The sequence below is a fragment of the Hetaerina americana genome, unplaced genomic scaffold, assembly GCF_022747635.1.
Source record: "Hetaerina americana unplaced genomic scaffold, ioHetAmer1.1.p SCAF_7, whole genome shotgun sequence".
Classification (NCBI taxonomy): Eukaryota; Metazoa; Arthropoda; class Insecta; order Odonata; family Calopterygidae; genus Hetaerina; species Hetaerina americana.
Window position 1 is genome coordinate 23,334,872 of NW_027287316.1, and position 23,269 is coordinate 23,358,140.

Below are 23,269 nucleotides of genomic sequence, written 5' to 3' on the forward strand. Positions count from 1 at the left end.
ACACTTAGAACTCTGCCGAGAAAATTAACAAAGGCTTTAGCCCTGTTCTAAAACAGCTGAGACGCGCTACTGAGCATGACAAGGTGCTTGTACTATTTTCCCGTGCCGACTTAACGCTTTCTACGTGCACTCTAAATCCTGGAGCTGCATAAAGGTCAATTATTTGTGGGAGGTGGAACTACACAAAGCAATTTTTCCTTGAGTGTTACTCTGTTCACATACTGGTAAAAGGCGCATATTATTTTCATAAATAAAGGAACCGACCGGATTTCTGCTTCTTAGCTTAATTAGTGAGAGATTTATTACTCTAATCCGTCCATGACACATCGGAATAACTTAAAACCCAGACACATCCATTCTTGTTTAATGCATTCGTGCTACGGGGAAAGGAAAGAAAGTAGTCTTGTCTTTTTAAAGATTTTATCATCTCCTGAGCGTCGCAGAAAAACATCTCTGTAATAACAATTGATAAAATACAATCGAACTTCTCTACATCGAAATAACTCGGGAATACACGCACGAACCTTCGCACAGTGGGTATGTTGATTCCTTTAACAGTTTTATCTACTCGCATTGAATCCTTCCAATTTATTATAAGATAAAAAAAATACACGTACCTATATTTTTTTTAAATGCATTGCGATACATTTAGTAGAAAAATTAAAAATTAGAATTCCCTTTTAAAAATGGGAAAAATACAACATTTATCAACAAAAGTATTATGCAAAAAATGTGATTTTTTCAAAAGTTTGACGCAAACCTGAGCGTAACGGCAGAAGAAAGGAAGAACTAAACCAAGCACGAAAACCAGAAATGCTATTCGCTAAATATTCGCGATTGTCTGAGATAGTTATTAACTGGAATTCTCGAATTTAAAATTCAATTGCCACGCATTATCGCATCTTGGTCATGTTCAAGCGGAAATTAACATCGAGTTCAGTCATTTGGAAAATACACATTATTCGAGTTAAGTTGCACTATTCGAGTTAGCAAAAATTGGAATTATACGGCTTATAGGGAAACAAGAAATGGGTTTTATAAAACGTAAATAACACCAACGAAATAAAAATTTTTTCCCAGTTGTGGCGAATTCGACTAGGAAGAGTTCAAGGGATAGCATTTCGACAGCACATGGATACAGGCGCAACATGGACGGAAGCTGCATTATAAAATCGTTTGGAAACTATTTTTATCCAATGAGGTATAAGACACGAAGAATCGACTTCGCAAAAGGTTTAGTGTGTGAAGATCTTACTGCAAACGTTACTTGGCGGGGTCTTACCTGCTACCGTCACATTTCGCTGGTTAGCTTCTCTAGCAAGATATTCGCAAAAAAAACACCTACCAACTTGGATGATTTCAGGACTCTCTTTAAAAGCCAACTTTCAAAAAACACTTATTTTTGGATATCCGCTTGTAATTTTTAGAAATGAAAACAAAGAAGTCTATAATATTGGGGTGTCTCCCGATTGTCCGATTCCTTTACATTATGCATTTCACAATTGATGGCTACAACATTCCTAACATTCAAAATCAAGAGAGATGACTGAATAGCAATATTAATCATCCTAATTGCTCGTTCATTTTACAAGCTAGCTGTTTGGTGTATGGCAAGGGGTGTAAACACAATTTGAATTAGATGGCAAGGGAGGATAGGGATCCAATGGATGGGATTAGGAGTGGAAGCATTAAGTATAGCATTTTAGGTCAGTGCCTTTACAATTGCCCAAAAGTAACTTAGTGCACACAATGGACTAAATACACAACACGAGCCTCGTGTTGACAAACTTACTTCTTTCAAACTTGAAGGCCGAACCTGCACACCCTAATACCTTTAAAACCTAAACATGGTACTTATTTCTCTATAGTTTTAACCGAATGGATAGCAACAGAGCCGGAGTTACAACGAGGCGACAAAATAACTCTTCGACTAGGAAAGTAATCAATCAATTCAAAAACACTACTTTTTGCGAGATTCTTTTTCATTTGCTTCGATGAAAGCAATTTGAGCCCCGAATTCAAAAACGACTACGATCATCCAGGTTCCCTCACTCTTCAAGAAACTAACGTAGTTTTTAATTGCTCCCACCTAAGTGGGGAAACGGTCTGTGAACGACCTTCCCTCATGCGACGTTGTTGGATTCGCCCTTAACCTTTAAATATTAGCCCTTGAAATATTAAAGCTTAACGCGCGGGCTTAGGCCCAACGAACATTGAGTATCCACAGTGTCAGATGAACATGCAATATCCCAAATTTAAAGTTTCTCGATTTTAAATGACTCTTCGTGTTAGTAAATTAGTTGCATCGTTCAGATTTCTAATGATGTTCCACCTGTGTTCCCGATAATTTTAAGATGTTCCTTCCTCGTTTCGATTCTTCGAACGTTATGTAATGTCTGCATAGCATCCTGAATACTTGAAACGTGTTTCGCATATGCATGCATTTTTCGATATATTTAACGAACGTCTGACCGCAAAACATTCGTCTTATCCCGCTTTGTAGTGGTATAAACGTATGTCATTATGTTACGTATTCCACAGAATGGGAGTTTCTGACGGCAGGAACGGAAACCAATGTAAAAATCGAAAATATCAGGTTTTATACATTTATGATTGCCTCAAAAGTATGAAAGCATACAATGTTTTGTTTGTGGATTGTATAAAGTTGTGGCTTTTGCATGCTTTTTTTTTCTTTCTTAATTACGGGCGGTGCCCTAATACCCCCCCCCCCCCCCGGCCACAAGCCCTTGCGGCGGCTTGCGGAGTATTGAGTACGTGTAGATGTAGAAAAGTGCCAAAGGTGATTGACATTTGTTTCATCCCTTGTGGAAGTTGAAAGCTGATTGGCTAAGGTTCAATCTCTCACCGACACTCTATCAATCAACTTGCTAGCGGAGCCAAAAAAGAAATGACAAATGAACCGTTAGTTATCTGAATCAGTCTGAAGGGAACTACTTTCCGCAGAGCGAGGAAATACTTTTTCCAGAAACGGTATTAATTTCAACCAAACAAGAATTTCCGCAACGCGATGGCAAACCCATAAAATTTCACCGATAAATCAACAAAATTTCTGTTTGAAAACAGGAATACTTTTCCAATAAAAATAAAAATGGATGATGAATAAGTGGCGCAACTTTAATCATAACGAGGGAATCATCACCGTAAAAAAAATCCAGTCTCAGCTTCTCTCTTCTATGACACGTCTTTATGTAAGCCCCTTGGCGTCTTGCACGTCCGTGTGTGACCGTGGTACTCGGCCTCGACGGAGTTCATCGAGACGTTATCGCTCGTACACGAATCCGTTTCCCAAAACAACGCTCAGCATTCATTCCCTCTCACCCCCAGCGGCGGAATGTCCCTCGTCATCCCGAGCAGCCGACAAGAGAGAGAGTGCAGTGATCTCCCAGCTCCCTGCTTTCGCCCCCAACCGTTGCCTCTTCCGCCAATAAATGCTCCTATGTCAGCCGAGACGGTGATACAAGCGGGCCTCCCGCAAAGCGACATCCTTCGCAGCCTCCCCACACCTAGCGACGCCCGTCGACGTCGGATAGGATGCACGTGACGGCGTGTTAATAGCACGCCGTGGTAGGATAACCAGAGAGGGCAAGAGCGTTTCCAAAACCTTGGCAGTTAAATATAGATCGCCCATTATCCAGAAATGTTGTCAAGACTGACATTATTGAAACAAAACGCACGGAGACGATGTGGGAATGACTAAAACCGGGAAATGACGATTCCAAATATATATGAACTAGCGTGAGATCAGAAGTTGAAATATTAAGAAAACCACAACCGTGAGAAATTTATATAACTGCTTCGTCTGCCCAAAAACATTTGTCTTTCACCGAGACGGCTCATCATTCAATGTGACATGATTTCAAGGATTGAAACGAGACTCGATACGCCGGCGATGGTAAACAGAGAAAGCAGGAAGGAAGGGAGCTATTTTTTCAAACTTTTACCTAAAATCAGTTCTCTGCATGGTATTTTATTTGATGGATGTGTATGAACGCGGCTAGTCAGTTGACACTTTTTAAATTTGAAAAGGAATCAAACATGTTATCATATACATATGTATATGATAAAATGTTTGATATGAGGTGTTTTATGCTAAGTCGTATTCCCAATTTATACCTTAGAACAACAGACAGTATTCGGCCATCTTTAACTTCTTCAAATGTCAAATCCAATAAAAGTTATGAGACAATTATGGAGTGGATTAAGCCCTATTTTTCCGAAAAATGAAAAGATTTTATGCCAGAAGTCGGAAAAATATTGATGTCAATTGGGCAATTCTAAAATACGCCACAGCCATTACGATATAAATGGAAATCATGACATAATATATACAGGGCTAAGTTAAGCGACTGGGAGACGTTCAGCAATAATGAAGAACTCTTACGTCCGACCTTTCACAAAACACACAGAAGAACATGAGAGTCCGCCTCAAAGAAATTTCACAGCATTATACGGCTGGTCAATAAAATTTAATGAAAAAGGAAATGAATTTCTTCACAACAGATAGACAATGACTAAATTAATGATCATAAAATAGCACCAAAGAAATCATTTTTTCTGGATTTCTACAGCTTTCGATTTACGAAAGTCTTATACTTTTATCCACTCGCAAAATAATTGCGGTGAGACGCTAAATATCGATGAGTTGAACGAGAGAACCAAAAGTGTAGGAAATTGATCACTGGTGTCATTTCACCTGACGTGTGATTGAAACGACGAGGAGCGCTTCCTTTGAATGCGAGGACTGCCTCTAATGCCAATGTTGGCGCCCTGCAACTCCATCCCTTTCATATCGAATATCTGCGTAATCCATCAACTAACTTTTACTACTGTTACGAGTATAATCGTATAATTAAGTGGAGCATTTTACGGCATCTACTACAAGTAACTGCAGTTATACTTGATTTAATTTCATTCAATTTCACCATTGCGTGACCAAGAATTACTAAACCAATTTATCGCGACGCTCCTCTGAAAATGCTATTGAGCTGGAGTATTTCCAAACATCCTCCGGAAAGAGTATGCACTGAAATTTCACGCTATATATTTTTTTCAATTAGAAGTAAGGTGTGCAGAATCATAAAAGTAGTGGTAGTGCCCACAGAATCCACAGTCACTGTCAATATACAACAGAAATATAACACTAAGCGACTAAGGTCACTACATTGAGCTGTCATAAACATACAGGATTTTCGCACGTCTTGTATATTCAAGAACTGGAAACGCTCGAGGTTCCCTGAAGCTTTTTCAGAAGGTCTTAACTTATCGCATATTATTTCCACATAAAATTCTGCATCTGGTGATGCAGACTTTTTACCTTACCTACTATTAAATATTCTAGGTCATACATAGGAATTTTTGGGCTTATCCTAACTGAAAGATTCTTGATAAAATGACTTTAAACTCGTTTATATTTACTTCAGCTTCACCTTCCAGGGTCTCGAGTATTACTAACTTATTCGAATGTATAACCAAGAGTCTCCGCTGTAACTAATTTCCAACACCGAGGGGTTTCGGGCGTAATTTATCCATCTCTCTATACAGCGTGAAAATAAGAAAGTTTACAATTAAAATTCGTTACAAAACATAAAATCAAGAATGCAGCTGGCCCGATTGAGTTCCGGTATTAGCACGCGAGTTCACTCACGAGGTGAAGGGGTTGCGCTAGTTTGGGAAGTTATCATGTTCTTTGCTAATCATTCGCAGTGCGTGTCTAAATTTTCAAAGCATATTTACTAATTGCTGAAAATATATCAGGAAACTTGATCGCGATACAACGGCATCGGTTTTATTTGAGCCAATCATTTAGGGACCTCTGTGACTAAATTATTTTATTATCTATTGGCGATGACACATCGTTCAGCCTTCACAGTATCACTGTTCTGCTTTTTTACTATTATGAGGAGGCAATCGACACCTCCCCTCTCCCCTGTTGGCGGACCGGAGGTCAGGAGTGCCACCTACGCCTCCCTTCGTGCCTGTCCCACCGTGCCCGAGGAGGTTTACTGAAATGGAATTCTTCGAATTTTTAATTCCTCATCAACCCATAAACTGTGCGTAGACTTGAGGATAGAACGGAAGGGCAGCTACCATTCTTTGATTGAAGACAATCCAGAGAGGAGGAAAGTTGGCTTCGAAGGCTAAAGGCTCCTTCGTTCGCATCAGATAACGGAAGCGTCTTTCTCCCAATTTCATCTCTCCTCCGCTCGTGGAGATCATCTGGTTCATACGAAAGTTTAGTTCTACGAAGTCTGACATCCAGACACTCAGATTAGGGGTCAACCACTTTCCCCTACGACACCTTAGATATCTTGGAAAGCTGTGGTATTCAGGAAATATCACGGCCGAGGTTTAGGCTACGTCTGGTCTTGGACCTTCGACCCTTGGTCACTAGCCAAACGATCTGCTGACCTAAGACTCTCTTGCTTCTACATTAAATATTAAATTTCCCCGTGGTTGAATCCTATGAAGGTTCACTGGATGCATTTATCTCAGGATTCGAAAAGCTTTTCCATGAATCAGGTCGTCACTCCCAAGCTATTTAACAACCGCATCATGTTTCATTTCATTTTAAAATTAATATTTACCTCTTCCCAATATTCATCTATGGGCATTCTTTGATTTCATGAGGATGTCACATTTGTGACCTATTCTTACCTTTTAACCTTCTCTTATTCTTCTCCCGAAAAATATTTTGAGTAATTAAACGTGGTATTCTGCGTTGTTTTGACTGTGAGCCTATCATTTAGCTTTCTAGAATTCCCCAATGCTTCGGGTCTCTTAATCACGTTTTTCTTCTCGCGTTTACCCAGAAGCAACTTATTATTCGATAGATATACGTTCATAGAGCGGAGCGAGTATTAGCGCGCTAAATCAATCTAGTTTTCTTTGCATATTTCATGCTATTTTTCATGGCCTCCTATTTGAACAGGAAATAATTGATGAACAGGTACCAAATTAGTCCCTGCCTTTCGGGATCATCTTATTTGTGACAGTTTTTGAAACCGGGACTTCACAGTTCCACAGTAGTTAGGGGTCCTGCTGAATGCTCCCAATCGCTCCACTGCATAGGCGACATGAATAGCTGGCAATTGGACTCCGGAGGCAATTGATTTTCGCCTGGTTCGAATTAGTAGACTCATGCTTCTCAGTTTCCCCATTAGTTTAAATTCTGTGTTTAACATTTTTGCCTGGAGTTAATTTAAAATGGTAATCACTGTTGAGACCATTTCATTTGATTACTTTTATAAATTAAATCATTTTTTCCGGAAAATTCATACGAAGCATTTGGGAAAACTCCCAAAATTTTATTTCATATTTCTCGTTTTCCAATAAAATTTTATAAAAAACGAATCAAATTCCAAAATCGATTTATTTTTAAATTTTAGTCGACGGTATGTTGGATTCCGTAGCCAAGGGAACGCGACTACAATTTTTGGATTAATTTGGGAAGCGGAGATCAAGTACGGAACATTTCGAGCTACTTGACGTTAATATTTATGTTCATTATGCTATTGTAATTTTAATGAAATCCATTTCAAGTTTTTGAATTCATTATCAAGTTGAGCTCCTTTTTTAAATCGAGGCTCTATTGACGCTGTTAGTGCAGTAGACATTGCTGTTTTTCCAAGGTCGTAGACTGGAATTCCGCTTGGAGCACGAATTGGAATCCTCCAAGAGTAAGATGATGAGATTACGGTACGGTTTGACCTCCGCCGTCCGACGAACTTCAAGCCCATTGCCTATTACGTTCATTAGTTCAAGTTTTATATCTGTGAAGTGGTTTACACGTCAGATTGCCGGGAAGAGATTTTCATATTTCACGGCCAACTAAAGGAAGAAAACTTGGTAGCGAAGTCGTTAAGAGGATTCGATTATTGTCCCATAAGTCTCAGCTTAAATCCGAATTATGCCTCTGGACCTCCTCAAAACCCAGCAGTGCAATTTTCCAAGTACCACATCATGCTGGGAAACTGCAGGTTGAATAGTGTAGGAATGTGTGAAATTCACACGCCGTAGAACTGAGTACCAGATGAAGTCTGCCATCACTTATCGAACATCTTACTGGCTGAAAACTGGGGCTGTGATAAAGGCATTAGCCGCCAGACTCAACGCAAAAATATACGCAAGCGTATAAGGCAATATATATGAGCACTTTATCTAGTCAGATCAACAGGTCTAAATTCTTCGAACCAGCATACGTTCGCTATATGCCTATTCTTATCCTTCCACAGTGGATATCAGGAATAAAAACCAAATAATGCAACGAATGCGATTCGCCCACCACCTTTGTGCAAATGGAAACAAACTTAGTGGCTGCCTCATACATTTTCCAACTCCCGGCTACTCTTCGCCGAAGTTAAAAATTTCATCCTCCGAACAGCCACGTCCACGACCGCGTTCACATCCATTGATCTCTTTACTTATGATTGAAACCAGAAAGAATCACTCGAGACATTATTCGCATAACTGAACGTCAGAAAAATCGTAGTTCATGTTCACTGCGTCGGGCGGGTAGCGTTCGTCTATTCACTCGAAATCGCACAGAATCCAATCTCGCTTTGACCATGGGTGGCATACCTCGTCTTCCGGATTTGAAGCTCGTTTAGCATGAATTTTGCCTCTAACTTAACTAGTATTAAATAATATCACCCGTCGAAGTACGCCAAAACTCTATTATTATATATTCAATTCAATTCAATTTATTTCTTCACCATAGGCATAGAATTATGCATGGCTTTGTCAATACATGTTTTACACTTCATATCAATAAAAGACGTTATGCATATGTTATAGTTTTTATTTGACTCCTTCGTTTATGTACGACCAAGAATCGGTCTTTAATACTTCTAGTATCTCATGTATACGTTATAAATGACCTAATGAAGATATGCGTACTTCACCGTATATCAACGTATATTAAATATGCACAATTTACATTATCTGTCGTGGAAAAGTTTATTTATGCTTACGACTGTGTAGGGGACTGCTATATTTTGTACTTGTAAGTTCGAGAAAAGTGGTATTATACAGGGGCTTTCCTGACGCACAAACACATACGTTGACAAAAAATACTCCTTTAAATAATGAGAGGTGATAGATTATTTCTATTTAATGTATTTCCAAACGAGAAGGAGAACATCGAAAGAATTTTTTCTGCATGGTCTCATCACATTGCTTCCTTTCCCGTCCTTTCTAGAAGCCTGATGGCTTTTGAGATCTAACACACTCTCCTCCTCGCTTTTAGCCCGTTACTCTCGAGTTTCCGTAAGGCACTTTGGAAATTCCTTACATTGGGTATAGGTATGCGCCAATCGAAGATCCCCCTCGAAGCCGGATCTCTCGGAAGGCCTCAGCTGGGCGATGTGCAAGAGGATGTCTAGCTGATACTCACTCTGCCTTCGATTGGAAAGATTTTAAATGTCTTATCTGGTGAAATGATGTCTACTTAGCAGATGTCCTCTCATTGGATTCTAATATCCGTGTGTTCGGTGCGTACGAATGACCACTTCTGAATATTTAGTATCATCGCCATCGTTTTCTCTCTCCAGCTCCATCGTATGTCCTCTGCATTGTATAGGATATGTATATTACTTTCTTCCATTCTTTGACCTTTTAGAGTTTCGTTTCACTCAAGTGTAGATTGCATACATAAATTTGTAGTCCTAAATTTGTTCAAATGCGTGGGTGCCAACATTCCGATTTAATTTCGCCTTTATATAGGTGTCAATAAAAAAGTCTGGTGTGTAATCACCCCCTGTCACTCTTCCTAGCGGTGGCTTGCAGGGTAGCGTGTATAGTACAGTATCATTAAAATTCCAAGGTTCATAGCGAGGTGATACTGGCCAAGATAATATGGAAGACGTGCAAATACTCTAGAAGTGACATTTTTACCTTGGTATACAGGAAATCATTTAAATAATTAGCAATTCTGAGATTTTTTAGAGGAAATAAAAGCAACCTTCAGCATGAAGGTCAGTTTGATAGTGGATTTAACCGGCAGTAAGCCTTAGTTCAGTCTTCACTTATTTTGCGTGTGAAATTCGCACATTCAGCGTAGTTAAATTCACAGTGCCGTCTGCAATTACTCATGGAATTCGAAATGGCCAGAAAATGACAGCTTGGGATCGGTAGGGCGTCCAGACCTGTTTGTGAAGTTGGGTGTACGTACATCGAATATTCTGATCTGTTTTTTGTCACAATTTTCAAAAACTATGGCTGATGAAAAAACCGAAAGAATGACTGCACCAGTATTTCTTCGAGAGTCTTAAACGCCTAACTGTAAAGTGGTGAAGAGGATAATTCAAGGTATGTATAAAAAGTATTGGTAACAATTTTTTCCTGACGCGTGCGTGAAGTGCTACATTCAGACCGTCGGTTAAGTTTGTGCGTGACCCCCCCCCCCCCACAGTACAGCACCATAGGACCCTAAGTGCTTGCACACGTACCCTTAAGGAATCCGTCAACCAGGGAGCCTTCGAGTCGTGGAAAAGCCGCCAGCATAAGTGCGTCGACACTCAAGGGATGCACTTTAAAAAATTTTGAGGCATTGTAGCAACATCTGAAATAAATATATTTATCCTAAAATTTTCCCGATAATTTTTATACAAACCACGTATAATCGGAATTTCAACGAATACGATGTGTCAAACCTTAAACTGCAGAATGAATATCATTCCCGGAGAAAAATAGGCTGAGGAACTCCTCATAATTTAAACAGTCTTTTAATTATTTTCCTAATTCATTTATGCATGGATTTTACGTATCAAACCGTGAACTTTGACACCAACATAATGGTGTTTATGGGAGCACATGTGAAACGCGTCTCAATTCTCGTCTTACACGAAGGATTTTCTACGTACCCTAAAAATTGAGAGTTTTGTTCACCGGGAAAATGCGAATAAACAACGTAAGATAAACACAGTACCCATCACGAAGTCTGGTTTTGATGGGAGAGGATATAACTTACCCCCAACTGAGCCTTAGAACATGTGAAAAGCACATAATATCGTACAAGGGTCACTTCCTTTCCGTTCCAAGAGTCAGGTCCGACTTCCACGTAAGGTATTTCAATGATAAACCTGTAACTCTTGAATTTATATACCGAATTGCTCATAGGCATCACACGAGATTTGAATTCCGACCCCTAGGGCCCAGAATACTCTCCTTGATCGGCCTAACTCCCTACCCACAAGGCTACCAAGTACGACAGGGCCCCTAAGTGAGTTTCATCAACCCGGATTATTAGACGCAAATGCACTAAAACGGACGTGTTACTAAAGAATTTCGAGGATGAATGATAAATATGATTACATGTAATAATATTCCAATTATTTTACACGTCTCTGTGCTGTCCCTCCTCTGATAGTTATGCACCTCAAGTAGGGTCCCCGAGGGTTCGCCTCGCCGTCTCGAACACAGTTCCTGCGCCATCGACCTCCGGCCTTGCCATCGAATTTAACTTATGGCAAATACAGCAGTTGGTGATGGTAAGAGATGGTAAGGGGGATCCTGTATGTTTCCCAGAAGTTACTTCTCGCAATCTATACAGAAATCGCATTTCTTGCATTTTAAACTTATGTGAAAAAAGGGCGAAGGGCGACGGGGGGGGGTGGACGAAGAGATCCTAAAAGCGTACGAATGCGGAAAGAAAGGCTGTTTTTGGAGAAGAAAAAACAATACGTATTTGTCTAAGGCAGAAAAATGGCAATGGATAAAAGTTAACGCCTTCCTGCATAACCCTAAGGAATTAAAAGTTAAGTATGTCGGGATAAGCATTAGAGTCGATAGATTCCAGCGGGTATGTAGAACACTTGAAGAATTTTTGTGGTAAAAATAAAGGAGATACATTGAGTTACGTGTGTGTCAAGAAAAAATGTGGCCTTAATAACCTGATGAAAGAAAAGTATGATAGAAATATGCTATGAAGGTTTTATCCTGTTGAGACAGTGGATGGAAGCTCGAAACAAATGAGGGAAGAGCGAATGGTTTGACAGTGAAGAGTGAATGGTTTGACAGGAAGGAGCAGAGGAGGGTCATGTTTGGCGTAGTCTAACATACTCTAGAACAAGAAGTATTGGAGTCTCGGAAACAGAAGGTCATGTGTGAAACTTTTTACAAACGTGAAATATGTGAATTAAATGTGTAAATGGATGGATTAGATATATAGATAAATTAAATGGATGAATTAGTAAAAGAGGTAAGCCAAATTTCTTAAAATCGCGCTTTTTTTTACTTTGCCTACCTTGAAAGGAAATCGTCTATAAGGGTATGATGTATGCACGTTCCTGATTCTAGAGGCAGTAGTGCTGTATAGGGAACACAATACACATAAATCTACACAGATACACCGCAATACACCAAAAAAAGGTGTGTAGCAGGGGGTGAAAGCACCAAGTGGAAAGAGTAATGGATAAGGGTGAGGGAGGGTGTTTCAAAAGGTTAGGAAAAGGGAGAAAAAACAACTCAAAATCCCAGAAAACACGCGCATGTTGGTCGAAACCCATACAGATGGAAGTGGAAAAATTAACTTCGAGCAAGAGTTAATTTTACCCACTAGAGAAGTTTTCAGTCACATTAAAATGGATGATATAAAAATGCGCCAAACCCACTGATACAATATACCACCAAGAGTATCGAGTTTCAAATCCGGGCGATACCTCTTCAAGCAGTCGGCGCAAAAGACACCCACCTACGCAGGCCACCGTCGTGCGTACATTTTAGCCCGCGTCGCACAAGAATATAAAGGCGGACCCTCTCTTTCTCCACCCGACTATGAAGATGGACTGCAGAATCACATGAACTAAAAAAGGGAAAGTCTCTCCCAGTCTTGCCATCTGAGATCCCTTACTCTTGAACACCTCAGGCAACATATTTTGCGAGCCAAAGGAATGCCATGGGCGGCAAGCGGAGAGAAATTGGTCTTGGTCTTGTATGCTTGCCTGTATGCTTGTTCCCACACGCCAGACAGATTAAGACGAGATGACCTCATACGAAATTTAATTTCCTAGCATTTTCTCCCTCGAGCATCTCTTCGATGTTCTTTGACTTCATCAGCTCCGTATTCGCGATTTTAACAGGAGCGCCTAATTAATACACATATGCATGCTATTATGAAAATAATACGCGTATTTGTCGTTTCCATAAACCACACAGGTTATTGCTTTATTATCACATTCCAGTTTTATTCGTACTCATCAATTGACAATAGTTCTGAAAATGCAAATAAAGTACTGAAACCTGAAATTCCACTTTTGAATATTTTTGAGTGTTCACGCCAGCATATGGGACTCAGCGGATAACAGCGGTCAGGAATTCTTAACTATCACAAAGCACCCCCTGCACCAAGGTCAGCATGCGCTAACTTACAATAGGGCAGATCCATAGAAAAGTACATGTAAGGGAGGCGGGTTGGCCAAAGTCACCCCTCCCCTCCTTTGAAACAAACTCATTGCATTACACTCCTTAATGACAGGTGAAAATTACATTCAAAAACAATTTCTTCAGAAATAAGATATCTTGTCATTTTATTCACCTAGAAGTTTGAATTGTTGACAGCCAAACTGAGGAAATCCGTTCAAATTGGGGACATCGGTTCAAATCACGGTTCTCGATCCATATTTTCGTTCGCAAGGAAAGCAGTGATGATATCGACCAGATTGCGACCATTGCCTACGCATAATGAAACCCGTTAAGAAGGGTAAGCATTTAACCGATAGGCGTCGAATAGCAAGTGGCAGAAAATCGCGGCATGAAACGGAAATATGCTTCCTTAGGATCCGAACTAATGGGTCGAATATTTAAATTAGTCAGTCGCTCCTACGACACAGACATTAAACGTAATCGCACCAGAATCGTTCATCGAATCTTCCACATTATTATTCTATTAAGAGCAAATGGCACGCATCAACTTCAGGTTTGGCAAAACAGGATGAAACCTATTCAAATTCCTTGTAACATTTCAAAAGCCAAATTTTAAAAAAGATAACGAGGTACCGAGGTAGTAAAGTACCGAATGCCTAATGAAAAAATTCACAGTGTAAAAGTACCATTAGAGCCGTAGCTTAAAGATAGCCTAAATAAAAAAATTTTAGGGAGAAGATGACCAGGTATACCTCGTAAAACAGAGCAGGGCAGCAGGAGGCTCAATTGATTTGAGACTGTAATGCTGGTCGTGTAGTAATACAGAGAACTCAAAGCCACTTGTTGCCTTTGCTATGGAATCAATCGTGTTGGCGTATCGCGAAAAGAAATACGTAACAAGTTTCCGGCATAAAGAGCGCCGACATTTAGAGGTTCTGCGGGACAATATTTTGATCCTTTTACTTGTAAGTAATTACTCTTCGAGGGATCCGAACTCGTGACACAAAGCTAAATTGACATTCCATTCATTAACTTTCTGGCACACACCAAAAACCTTCTGCGCCATAAATAAAGGTAACAGATTTTAAGAATAACAATATCAACAGTGCGCTCCATAATTCAACATCAACGCGAGTTTAACCCAATAATTTCCTGTGTAACAACCTCCTGTCTTAAGGCTTTTCAAAACAAGTTTGTTTCATACACCCATGAACTCCAATGATCGAAACAATTTAGAAGTATGCCATGATAACAAAGGCTAGGCATTTGAAACATTAAACATAGTTAATTTCAAAGTCCAAAAAAGGGAATCATCTTTACGGCAGAACTTACGGTGAGGCAGAACGAAAAACATCACGCCGTCTGATAATGTCTATGCAACATGTTAAAACTATTTTCAAATGATTTATTATAATGTTTCATAGTTGAAAAACTAAAAAGTGGACAACCGATATGAATGACACTGTCAAATAACCAAAAAAGGGAAATACTAGCTATTAACATGACTAGATAATAGACTCCTAAGAAATCCGCTCAAATATTAAATATTTACCAATGGCAGTGAGAAAATTTGAATAAACAAACAATTTTCATTCTGAATATTGAAATCAACTTGTGAACAAATAACTGACAACAAGAAAATGCTATCAACCGAACGGACTTGGTTTACACCTTTAAATTAAATTACTCCTCGATTTTTACTTCTACATGATAATAATGCATTAGGTTTACGAAGAACGTATTATTCTATATTCTTTTCGGTCAACATTTACGCAGGTAACACGCTGTAAATTGCAATTATAGCTCTCAATGAGTCACGCACTTTCTAGAATATTTAAATAGTTTTCCAAAGAGTAATATGGAGTTAACACCACTGGACTTAGGGTGGCCTACAATATGTGTTCCAAAAACTAGCAAGTACAACAGAATAAAATAGCAAGAGCCGAACTAATACGAGAGGCGAAGGCATAGAAATATTACTTACCGATTTTCAGATTACAGCGCGTTTAATGATCTCGTATTCCATTCGAACGCAGCACAATGTTTTTGATGGCATAAAAAAAATATGTTGGACTGATAACGATTGTCACAAAAATTTTACATTGATTTAACTTCGCCCGACAGTCCCCCAGGCGTACCTACCACTTAAGACAACTTCAACAAACTCACTTTGCCTCGTATCCCTCGTACTACTAGCAAAACAAATGCACAGCATGCACTGTTGCCAGTTTGAAGCGCGGCGTTGTCGATCTACATTCCTCCGCTGCTAACGTTGAAATTGTCAGGGACAAAAAATCAAAAGGTGAGCAATACTTCGATTCTAATGAAAACCAATCATTTAATTGAAATCGCTCAAAATAAATTTATAAAGAAATCGATTAAGGTGTTCATTTCGAATTATTTATGTCTTAAAGAATTTCTTCAAACATGAGTTTACGATTGGTCACTTTCAAAGGGTCAGAAAGAAAGCGGGTTTCAAGCATGAGGAAATGATAATGCTTAAGAACTTGGATGATGCAATGAAATGGAGTGCAAAAATTATGTCATATGGTTTCATGTGTGCGAACAAAATTACTATTGCGCCTACATGCTACTTTGGTTTAAAAAATTAACATCTTATTTCCAGTTTCCACAATAATTTACTTATTTGAACCAGAAATGGAAGTCCTTGTGAACATTGCAAGGTATTAATCACCAAAATCCCCATTATTAATGATACAATCTCAATTTATACCCTTTCCTCACGGTAAGCATATGCCTTAGTCGTGGATACTGGCTAAGGTCAGAGAAACACTAAGAGCCAACCCCCTCATTTTCTTTAAATTTTAGGTCACACTTAACATGTTTTTACATTATCAAACCTGGTAGCCATATTCCAATCCCTTGCAATTAGGACATTCGCGGTCCCTGGAAATCGCAATTACCTTATAGCTAGATAGATAGCCTAAGTGATGAATGAAAAGTACCATAATGGACAGATGGATTAATTTCCATTTCAAAATAAAAAATAGCCACATAATAATATTGGGAATAATACATTAGTTAACTTAAAATTTGGAAATGTGATGAAATAAATAGTATACAGATGGGTATCCTACACATGTTTATGCAGGACTGTGGCAAATATTTAAAAAATAATCAGCAAATGAATAATATTAAAAGAATGATATACATTTTATTTTAAGTCAGCCCAAATGTCAAAGGTATGAATTGTCCCAATTGTTCAAGAAGGATAATACTCAATTACTAAGTAATGAGATAACATCTACAAAAATGGGAACGTATGATAAATAAATAGTGCCCAAAAATCCATAGCAGAGCAGGCGGATGATCTATAGATATCAAGAAAACATTGAGTTATGGTACTGCTGATGTATTTCTTTTGGACAATTTCAGTTATCAGGATTTCATGTGCTCATTTGTCATAAGAAATATCCTTGCTTCAGCAGATCAAAATACAGAAACAAAAGGTTAAGGGAATATTATATCTAAATGTATACACTAAAAGCCACAAAAAGGAGAAAGACAGGGCATCCTGTGGCTTGCCATGCATGCACTCATCAATATGTTAAATGAATGCTTTATCCATAATCAATGAACTAAAATTTTCAACTATTGTCAAGAATGATGGAAAAACAGTTTTAAATGCTCAACCATTGAACTGTTAACTGCTCTTTCAACTAACTGAATTTATGAGGTTAACTGTGTCATGGTGGTAGCAGCATGGAAAACTTCATTGTGATTTTTGGCCGCAACTTTTGGGAAATTAGCTTAATCAAGCATACAAATTCAATGAATTGAAAGGAATTACAAATTCAGAACGTAAGAAATATTCAAATTGAAATTAGATATAGGAAGTAAGAACTGTAATTTCTTTATATCAAGCAATGTATTTGTCCAGTGAGTTTTCTGTATTGAACAATATAGTCATGCAAACCAATGAAAAAACTATTCCAGTAACACAAATTATTTGCTTCATTATCAACTCTGAAGTTAATTATATTTCCACTAATACTTGTTCAAATTAAATATCAAAAAATTGAGATTTATTAGTACAAGGGTGGTCCCAGAAGTACCCGCCTGACCGAGAGATGGCGGTAGTTATTTGAAAAATATCACTGTATTAGAAATCACACAATCTATAAAGCATATTTTTCAAGTTATAAGACGCCACATTGTTTAGTGTTTGTTTGGCAGCCATCAATAGTGAACGTTTTCAGTGAATTTGTGAAAATGGAAAAAATTGGTCATCGTTATGTGACACAATTCTTTTATTTGAAAGGCTTCAGCTGAACCAATATAAAATCTGAACTGGAATCTACTCTGGGTGAGTCTGCTCCTTCTTTTGCAACAGTAAAATATTGGGTAGCAGAGTTTAAAGAGGCCATACGAGCTGTAAAGATGAACATTGCATTGGTCGACCAAATGCAGTGACGACTCCAGAAACAGTGAAAAGAATCCAAAAAGTTATACTGGATGATTGTCGACTGAAAGTGCGCGAGCTAGCAGACATAGTAGGCATTTCAAAAAGCGTGGCAAATCGCATATTAACTGAAAATTTGGTCATGAGAAAGCTGAGTGCAAGATGGGTGCCGCATTTGCTCGCACTTGAACAAAACCAGTGTCATGAAGATATTTCAATTGAGTGTTTAGCAGATTTTCACAGTGACAAAGCTGAATTTTTGCACTGTATCATTACCATGGATGAAACATGGGTCCTATGCTTCACACCCCAGACAAAAGAACAATCAAAACAATGGATTCAATAGGGAGAACCAGCTATAAAGAAGGCGAAGGCCGTTTCATCTGCAGGCAAGGTCATGGTGTTGTTTTTTGGGATGGGCATAGGATAATTTTCAATGACTATCTTGAAAAAGGAAAAACTATCAATGGTGAGTATTATGCAAACTTATTGCAATGTTTGAGAGAAGAAATCAAGCAAAAGCTGCTGCATTTGGCTAAGAAGTAAGTGTTGTTTCATCAAGGCAATGCACCAGCTCACAAATCCGTTATTGCAATGGCCAAAATTCATAAATTAAAGTTTGAATTGCTACCTTATGCACGATATTTGCCAGAGTTAGTCCCCCCGGATTATTTTCTGTTCGCAAACTTGAAAAAATGGCTCGGTGGTCAAAGATTTCCCAACCGTGAAGAATGGTCGGCAGTTAATGGCTATTTTGAGGAGCATGACAGTTCTTATTATAAAAAGGGTATTGAACTTACTGAACATCGCTGGGAAAAGTATATGCAGGTAGAATTGAAAGGAGATTATGGGGAAAAATAAATACATTTTTTTCCAAAATTTTTGTTTTCTTTGTTGGGTCGGTTACGTCTGGTATTACCCTCGTATGCAAAACTATAAAATGGAAATAAATTAATCATTCATGACTAGCCAGCTGTAACTTGTTTATGATAGATGCTTGGTTGATAAGTATTGATCAATGTTGTGGCATGCCAATTAATTACAGCAGTTAATTAGCAAGAATGATTCACTACTTGGCATGATTTGTCTGTTGAAAATAACTTTTACCAAGGAAAACAGTTTAACCACAACTATATAATACAGCCAGGTAATTGATTTTAGGGAGTCCTACATGAAACACACTGTCATACACAATAGGCAGCTTATTTAGCTATTAAGTATGCTTCTTCAAATTTGGAAAGAAAGAACAATTTTTATAACCACATCTCAACAAATGATAACCAACCTGTTTTGATGCTATGAAAATTGGAGCAGTGGCATATGAAATGGCTTAAGAGATAAAAGATGAATTACAAACTGAGGAAATTTTATTTTTCTCTCATTCATGAAAATCATATAAGAGAATAATTTACAATGGACAAGACACAAGTAATAATGCTATATTTTTTCCTTAACTCCGACTCTTATAGCATGCAATGATTTAAAAACTGTACATGGTGAAGTTTAATTTCTTTCCATTTTATTGGGATATTCAGTGGTGATTTGTGTCAGTAAGAAAGTCACAATAGCAACACAAACAAATATGCACTGAACACTAGAAAAAACTTAGGACCAATGTGTCTTAATGAAATAAAATTGTTAATTAATGCACTTACACTAAACACTTATATGCCAAAGTAATATATTATCATAGAAAATTGAATTATTTACACAGCTCTTATTTGGCTTAAGTAACATTTTTCTTTATGGCATGGTGAAATATCCCACATAGCTACTTGAAAATTACTCCATTAAAAATACATGAAAGACAAATAAATCTGCATTTAGATGGTGCTTGATCCAAAGTCAAAGAAGAATATTATTAATGTGACATTCTCAATCCATGGACAATATAATAGAATCACTTTATAAAACCCAGTTTTCTGAAAAGTAGATAATGCAAGTATAACAGTTTGGTAAGACTGTTTCAAAGTTTTTGCAGATGCAGCCCAACACAATAAACCATTTGGCAGTGAGATTTTAAGGAGATTGCCACATCACACAAAATCCAATCATACATTTAACAACATTGGAACAACTCCAACCAAGTCATTAAATGAAATCATCATTGCAGGCATTCCTTATTTGGGGATGAATTCTCATGAATTCAAGGAAAAATATCAAATGGAAAATAATTGGCAAACATATTATAATCATTTGATAATCAAGAAACAATTTCACTCAAGGAACAGATCTTCATAACAGGTCTTAGAATTAATATAAATAAAAGTAAACTGGATCACTATCTCCTCTAAAATATAGCACATCAACATAAATTGCACGTTTTTGAATTCAGCTTTAAATAAGGTAATTCCTTCAAACCAAAATGTTTGTACTTACATTAGGATTAATTCCTTGATTTTCTGAGAAAATATCTGCCAAATAAACTGTAATCTCATTTCTTTCTATCATATATTCATACACCTTTGCTTATAAATATATGAGAACCTCCACACAAATTTTGCGGGAATAGGACACAGAAGGATATTCGTACAAAGCCTGAGTTGGTTAAAGAAGGTCACTCTCCATGCTCACTGATACTAGCCACTCGGGGAAATAAAATTCTCCAGTCAAAGTTTTGGCACATGATAATCACAACTGCAATAACAAATATCATAAAGTCAGAAGTATAGGCATTTAATACAGAAAAAAGCCACATTTTAAATTATTTCCCACTGAATTCATGGTATTTAGTAAATTACTGTACAGAAAATTATATTTCAATAAACCTGCCCCAGGAATTACATATTCCCAGCATCCTGATACATAGGTTCAATCACAGACATTTAATCCACTTTGTGGAAGAGTAGATGAGTCAAGCTTGGTAAGCCATAAACAAAAATAAGTACATTTTTACTGCTCAAATTGCTGCTGCAATTTAAGCAAACTGGAAAAAAATTAATAGTGCCAGCATCATTGAAACATCTTTCATTGAACAACAAACCAGCAACACAAGTTGACATCTAACTTAGGATTTAGTTCTAGAGGCACAGTGTATTTGACAACAGATTTCGGCAAAGTCTTAATGCGTTTCTCTTTTGCCATCAAATACATGGAACCTAAGTTACGTTGCTGAGTTTAATTCATTGCTTTCAACAGGACTGTTTGCATGAGGAACACTACCAAAATCACTCACTGAATCTCCACTATCCAAAGAGTCACTTTGATAGAGAACGGAAGAAGTTTTCCCACCTGGTTTTTCAAAGACAAGGGGATCAATTTTAGCCATCTCCGCAAACAGTCCTTCATCTACCTCACCTGACTCAACATTACAATCCTTAGATGAAGGGCATTTCTTTGAAGTGCTATAGGTTATGGATTCTTCAGGCTCGACTGCCACAGGGGTCATGTTGGACGGACTCAATACCTTTCTGCTACTACTGTACACCCTTCGCACAGACAGCCGAGTCATATCACCACTTCTCAACCCACCTATTACCACACGACAATCACCCATTTTTTGGGGTGCTAAAGGTTGAGGGTAAGAGCCTTTTGTCGAAACAGGAACTTTGATTGGTTTATCAGTAGGCAACGAACTGCCTATTGTCTTCCCTGAGTACACTCTAAGGGTATGAGCCCCTTCATTGTTTAACGAATTGGAAGACTGAGCCCTACCAGTTACCTCTACCTTATTCACACCAGGAACCAACATTTGCTTTATGGCTGAGGCACCTCCGATTGAGGAACCGTTCGAACTTTGAGAAACACTGCTCACCATCTGTTGCTGTGAAAAATTCCTCCTAGTCTTCTTCATTGAAGTCAGGCTGCTACCAGCACACACATCTTCCTTCTTGGTGGGACTAAGTTTCATGTCTGACAGGTCATAAATGAAGTCCTCCCTCTCCACCTTCACCCGGTTCCGAACGGGTCGACCCCCTTGCCGTTGCTGCGCGGCAATCATCAGGGATGGTGGGGGTTTTCCACGAGTGTTAGGACCACGACGGGGTCCACTGGCTCCTCCTCCACCCACATCCTTCTTTTCTTCCTTCTTGGCTGTATTCCCATCATCCTCCTTGCTGGCCTCCTCATCATCAACAGCAAGGCTATTAGGGTCGGCGACACCCCCAACTATGACCTCAAGGAATACCCTTTTTACTTCCCCATGGGGTCCAATGATGCTCTCCACTCTTGATCCCTCGACTGAATCTTCAATCATCTGACTTTCTTTATCCTCTGGGCTGGAGGTCTGGTCTTCAATCGAGCTACTCTCATCCTCACTTTGGAAGGTACTCCCTTCAATCGAGGTTGTTTTGTCAGCTTCCTCATCATCAAGCTCTTCCTTCTCAACTGCCTTTGTTTTTTCCAAACAACTCTGGATGGGATCTTGTGCACCATTGCCCTCTTTGGGATCCAAACATGCTTCATCATCTGCAGCCGTGGATGGTTCTTTTAAACTCACATCTTCCATTTCACTGTCTGGTTTGGGAAATGTATAGGACAAGACAACTCCATCACCTACTTCCTCTTCCTCCTTTGCCACCTGCATTGGTGGATATGGAGGGGGTGAAGGGCCGGAAGAACACACTGAGACTCGATCTCCCTTGACATAATCCTTGCGAATCTGGATGCCGATTCGTTGCTGCTTCCCAGGATGAGTGGGAATGGTGAGGGGAGAATTGCTATCTCGGTGAGTACCGAAGGATGAGGCAGAGTTTGGTCTCTCCATCTCTTCCGACTCCTCCTCCTTTATCCTTTCAGGTAACATGCCGAGGTCTGGCATGGCTTTGTAAGTGGTTCCAACAGAACAAAGGGATTGCAACTCGCCCCCTCTCTGGGAGACAGGTTTCCCAGGCTGGGGCTTGCTGGAGGAGCTGCCTGAGTCGTTTGCCTCAACTTCATCTTCACTTGAATTCTCTTCTTTTTTCACAGCTCCACCCCTATGGAAGTTCACCACACCAGCCTGACTTTTGCCAAATTTAATTCTCACAATTTTTGGCTTCTCTTGTGCCGAATGCTTGCCTGTGGCTGGCTCCTTAGACTTGAGTGAATCTGCAATATTTAAAAAATGTTATCAGTTATAAAGACTTTAAGAAAGGTTCAGTTATCCCTTACCATCCCCCGAGTTACACTCCTTAAAAATAAATTGTGGCAAAATCATAATTAAAAAACCAAGGTCTTAAAATGTGTTTAGAATAGTGAGAGCTTAAAAAGTGTTTAGAAATGAGAGTTTGGCTCTTCAATGCTTGAGGAAGAAATATTTAGACTAGGTGATTTGCACACATTAAAACCTTGTATTAGATCATTATATCCATTGTTAAATACTTAAGATTCTATAAATTTTTTAAAGTTTAAAGCACTACGCTATGTTTCCCCTTAGGCATACCTGCATCTAATATGGGTTTAATGGAAGAAGGGACCATTTGGTCTCAATTTCGCCCAAATAAAGACCACTATCTATCTATCTAATTGTGTCCTAAAATTTAATGT

The 23,269-nt window shown here is 38.7% G+C and overlaps 2 protein-coding genes across 4 annotated transcripts in view; both read right to left on the minus strand.

Annotated features, from left to right (window-relative positions):
* The window catches only part of LOC139696276 (tetraspanin-18-like), a 104,420-nt gene extending 88,871 nt beyond the window's left edge, over window positions 1–15,549 (minus strand). Inside the window, exon 1 of the mRNA XM_071594970.1 lies at window positions 15,365–15,549. The gene's annotated coding sequence lies outside the window, so the exon portion shown is untranslated. The remainder of the gene's footprint in view (window positions 1–15,364) is intronic.
* Window positions 15,550–19,224: 3,675 nt separating this feature from the next.
* LOC139696911 (titin homolog) overlaps window positions 19,225–23,269 on the minus strand; it is a 45,124-nt gene continuing 41,079 nt past the window's right edge. For all 3 annotated transcript variants that reach the window (XM_071595793.1, XM_071595792.1, XM_071595791.1), the window contains one exon: window positions 19,225–22,831. In XM_071595793.1, coding sequence (XP_071451894.1) covers window positions 20,907–22,831 — 1,925 coding nt within the window. In that variant the 3' untranslated portion in view covers window positions 19,225–20,906. The remainder of the gene's footprint in view (window positions 22,832–23,269) is intronic.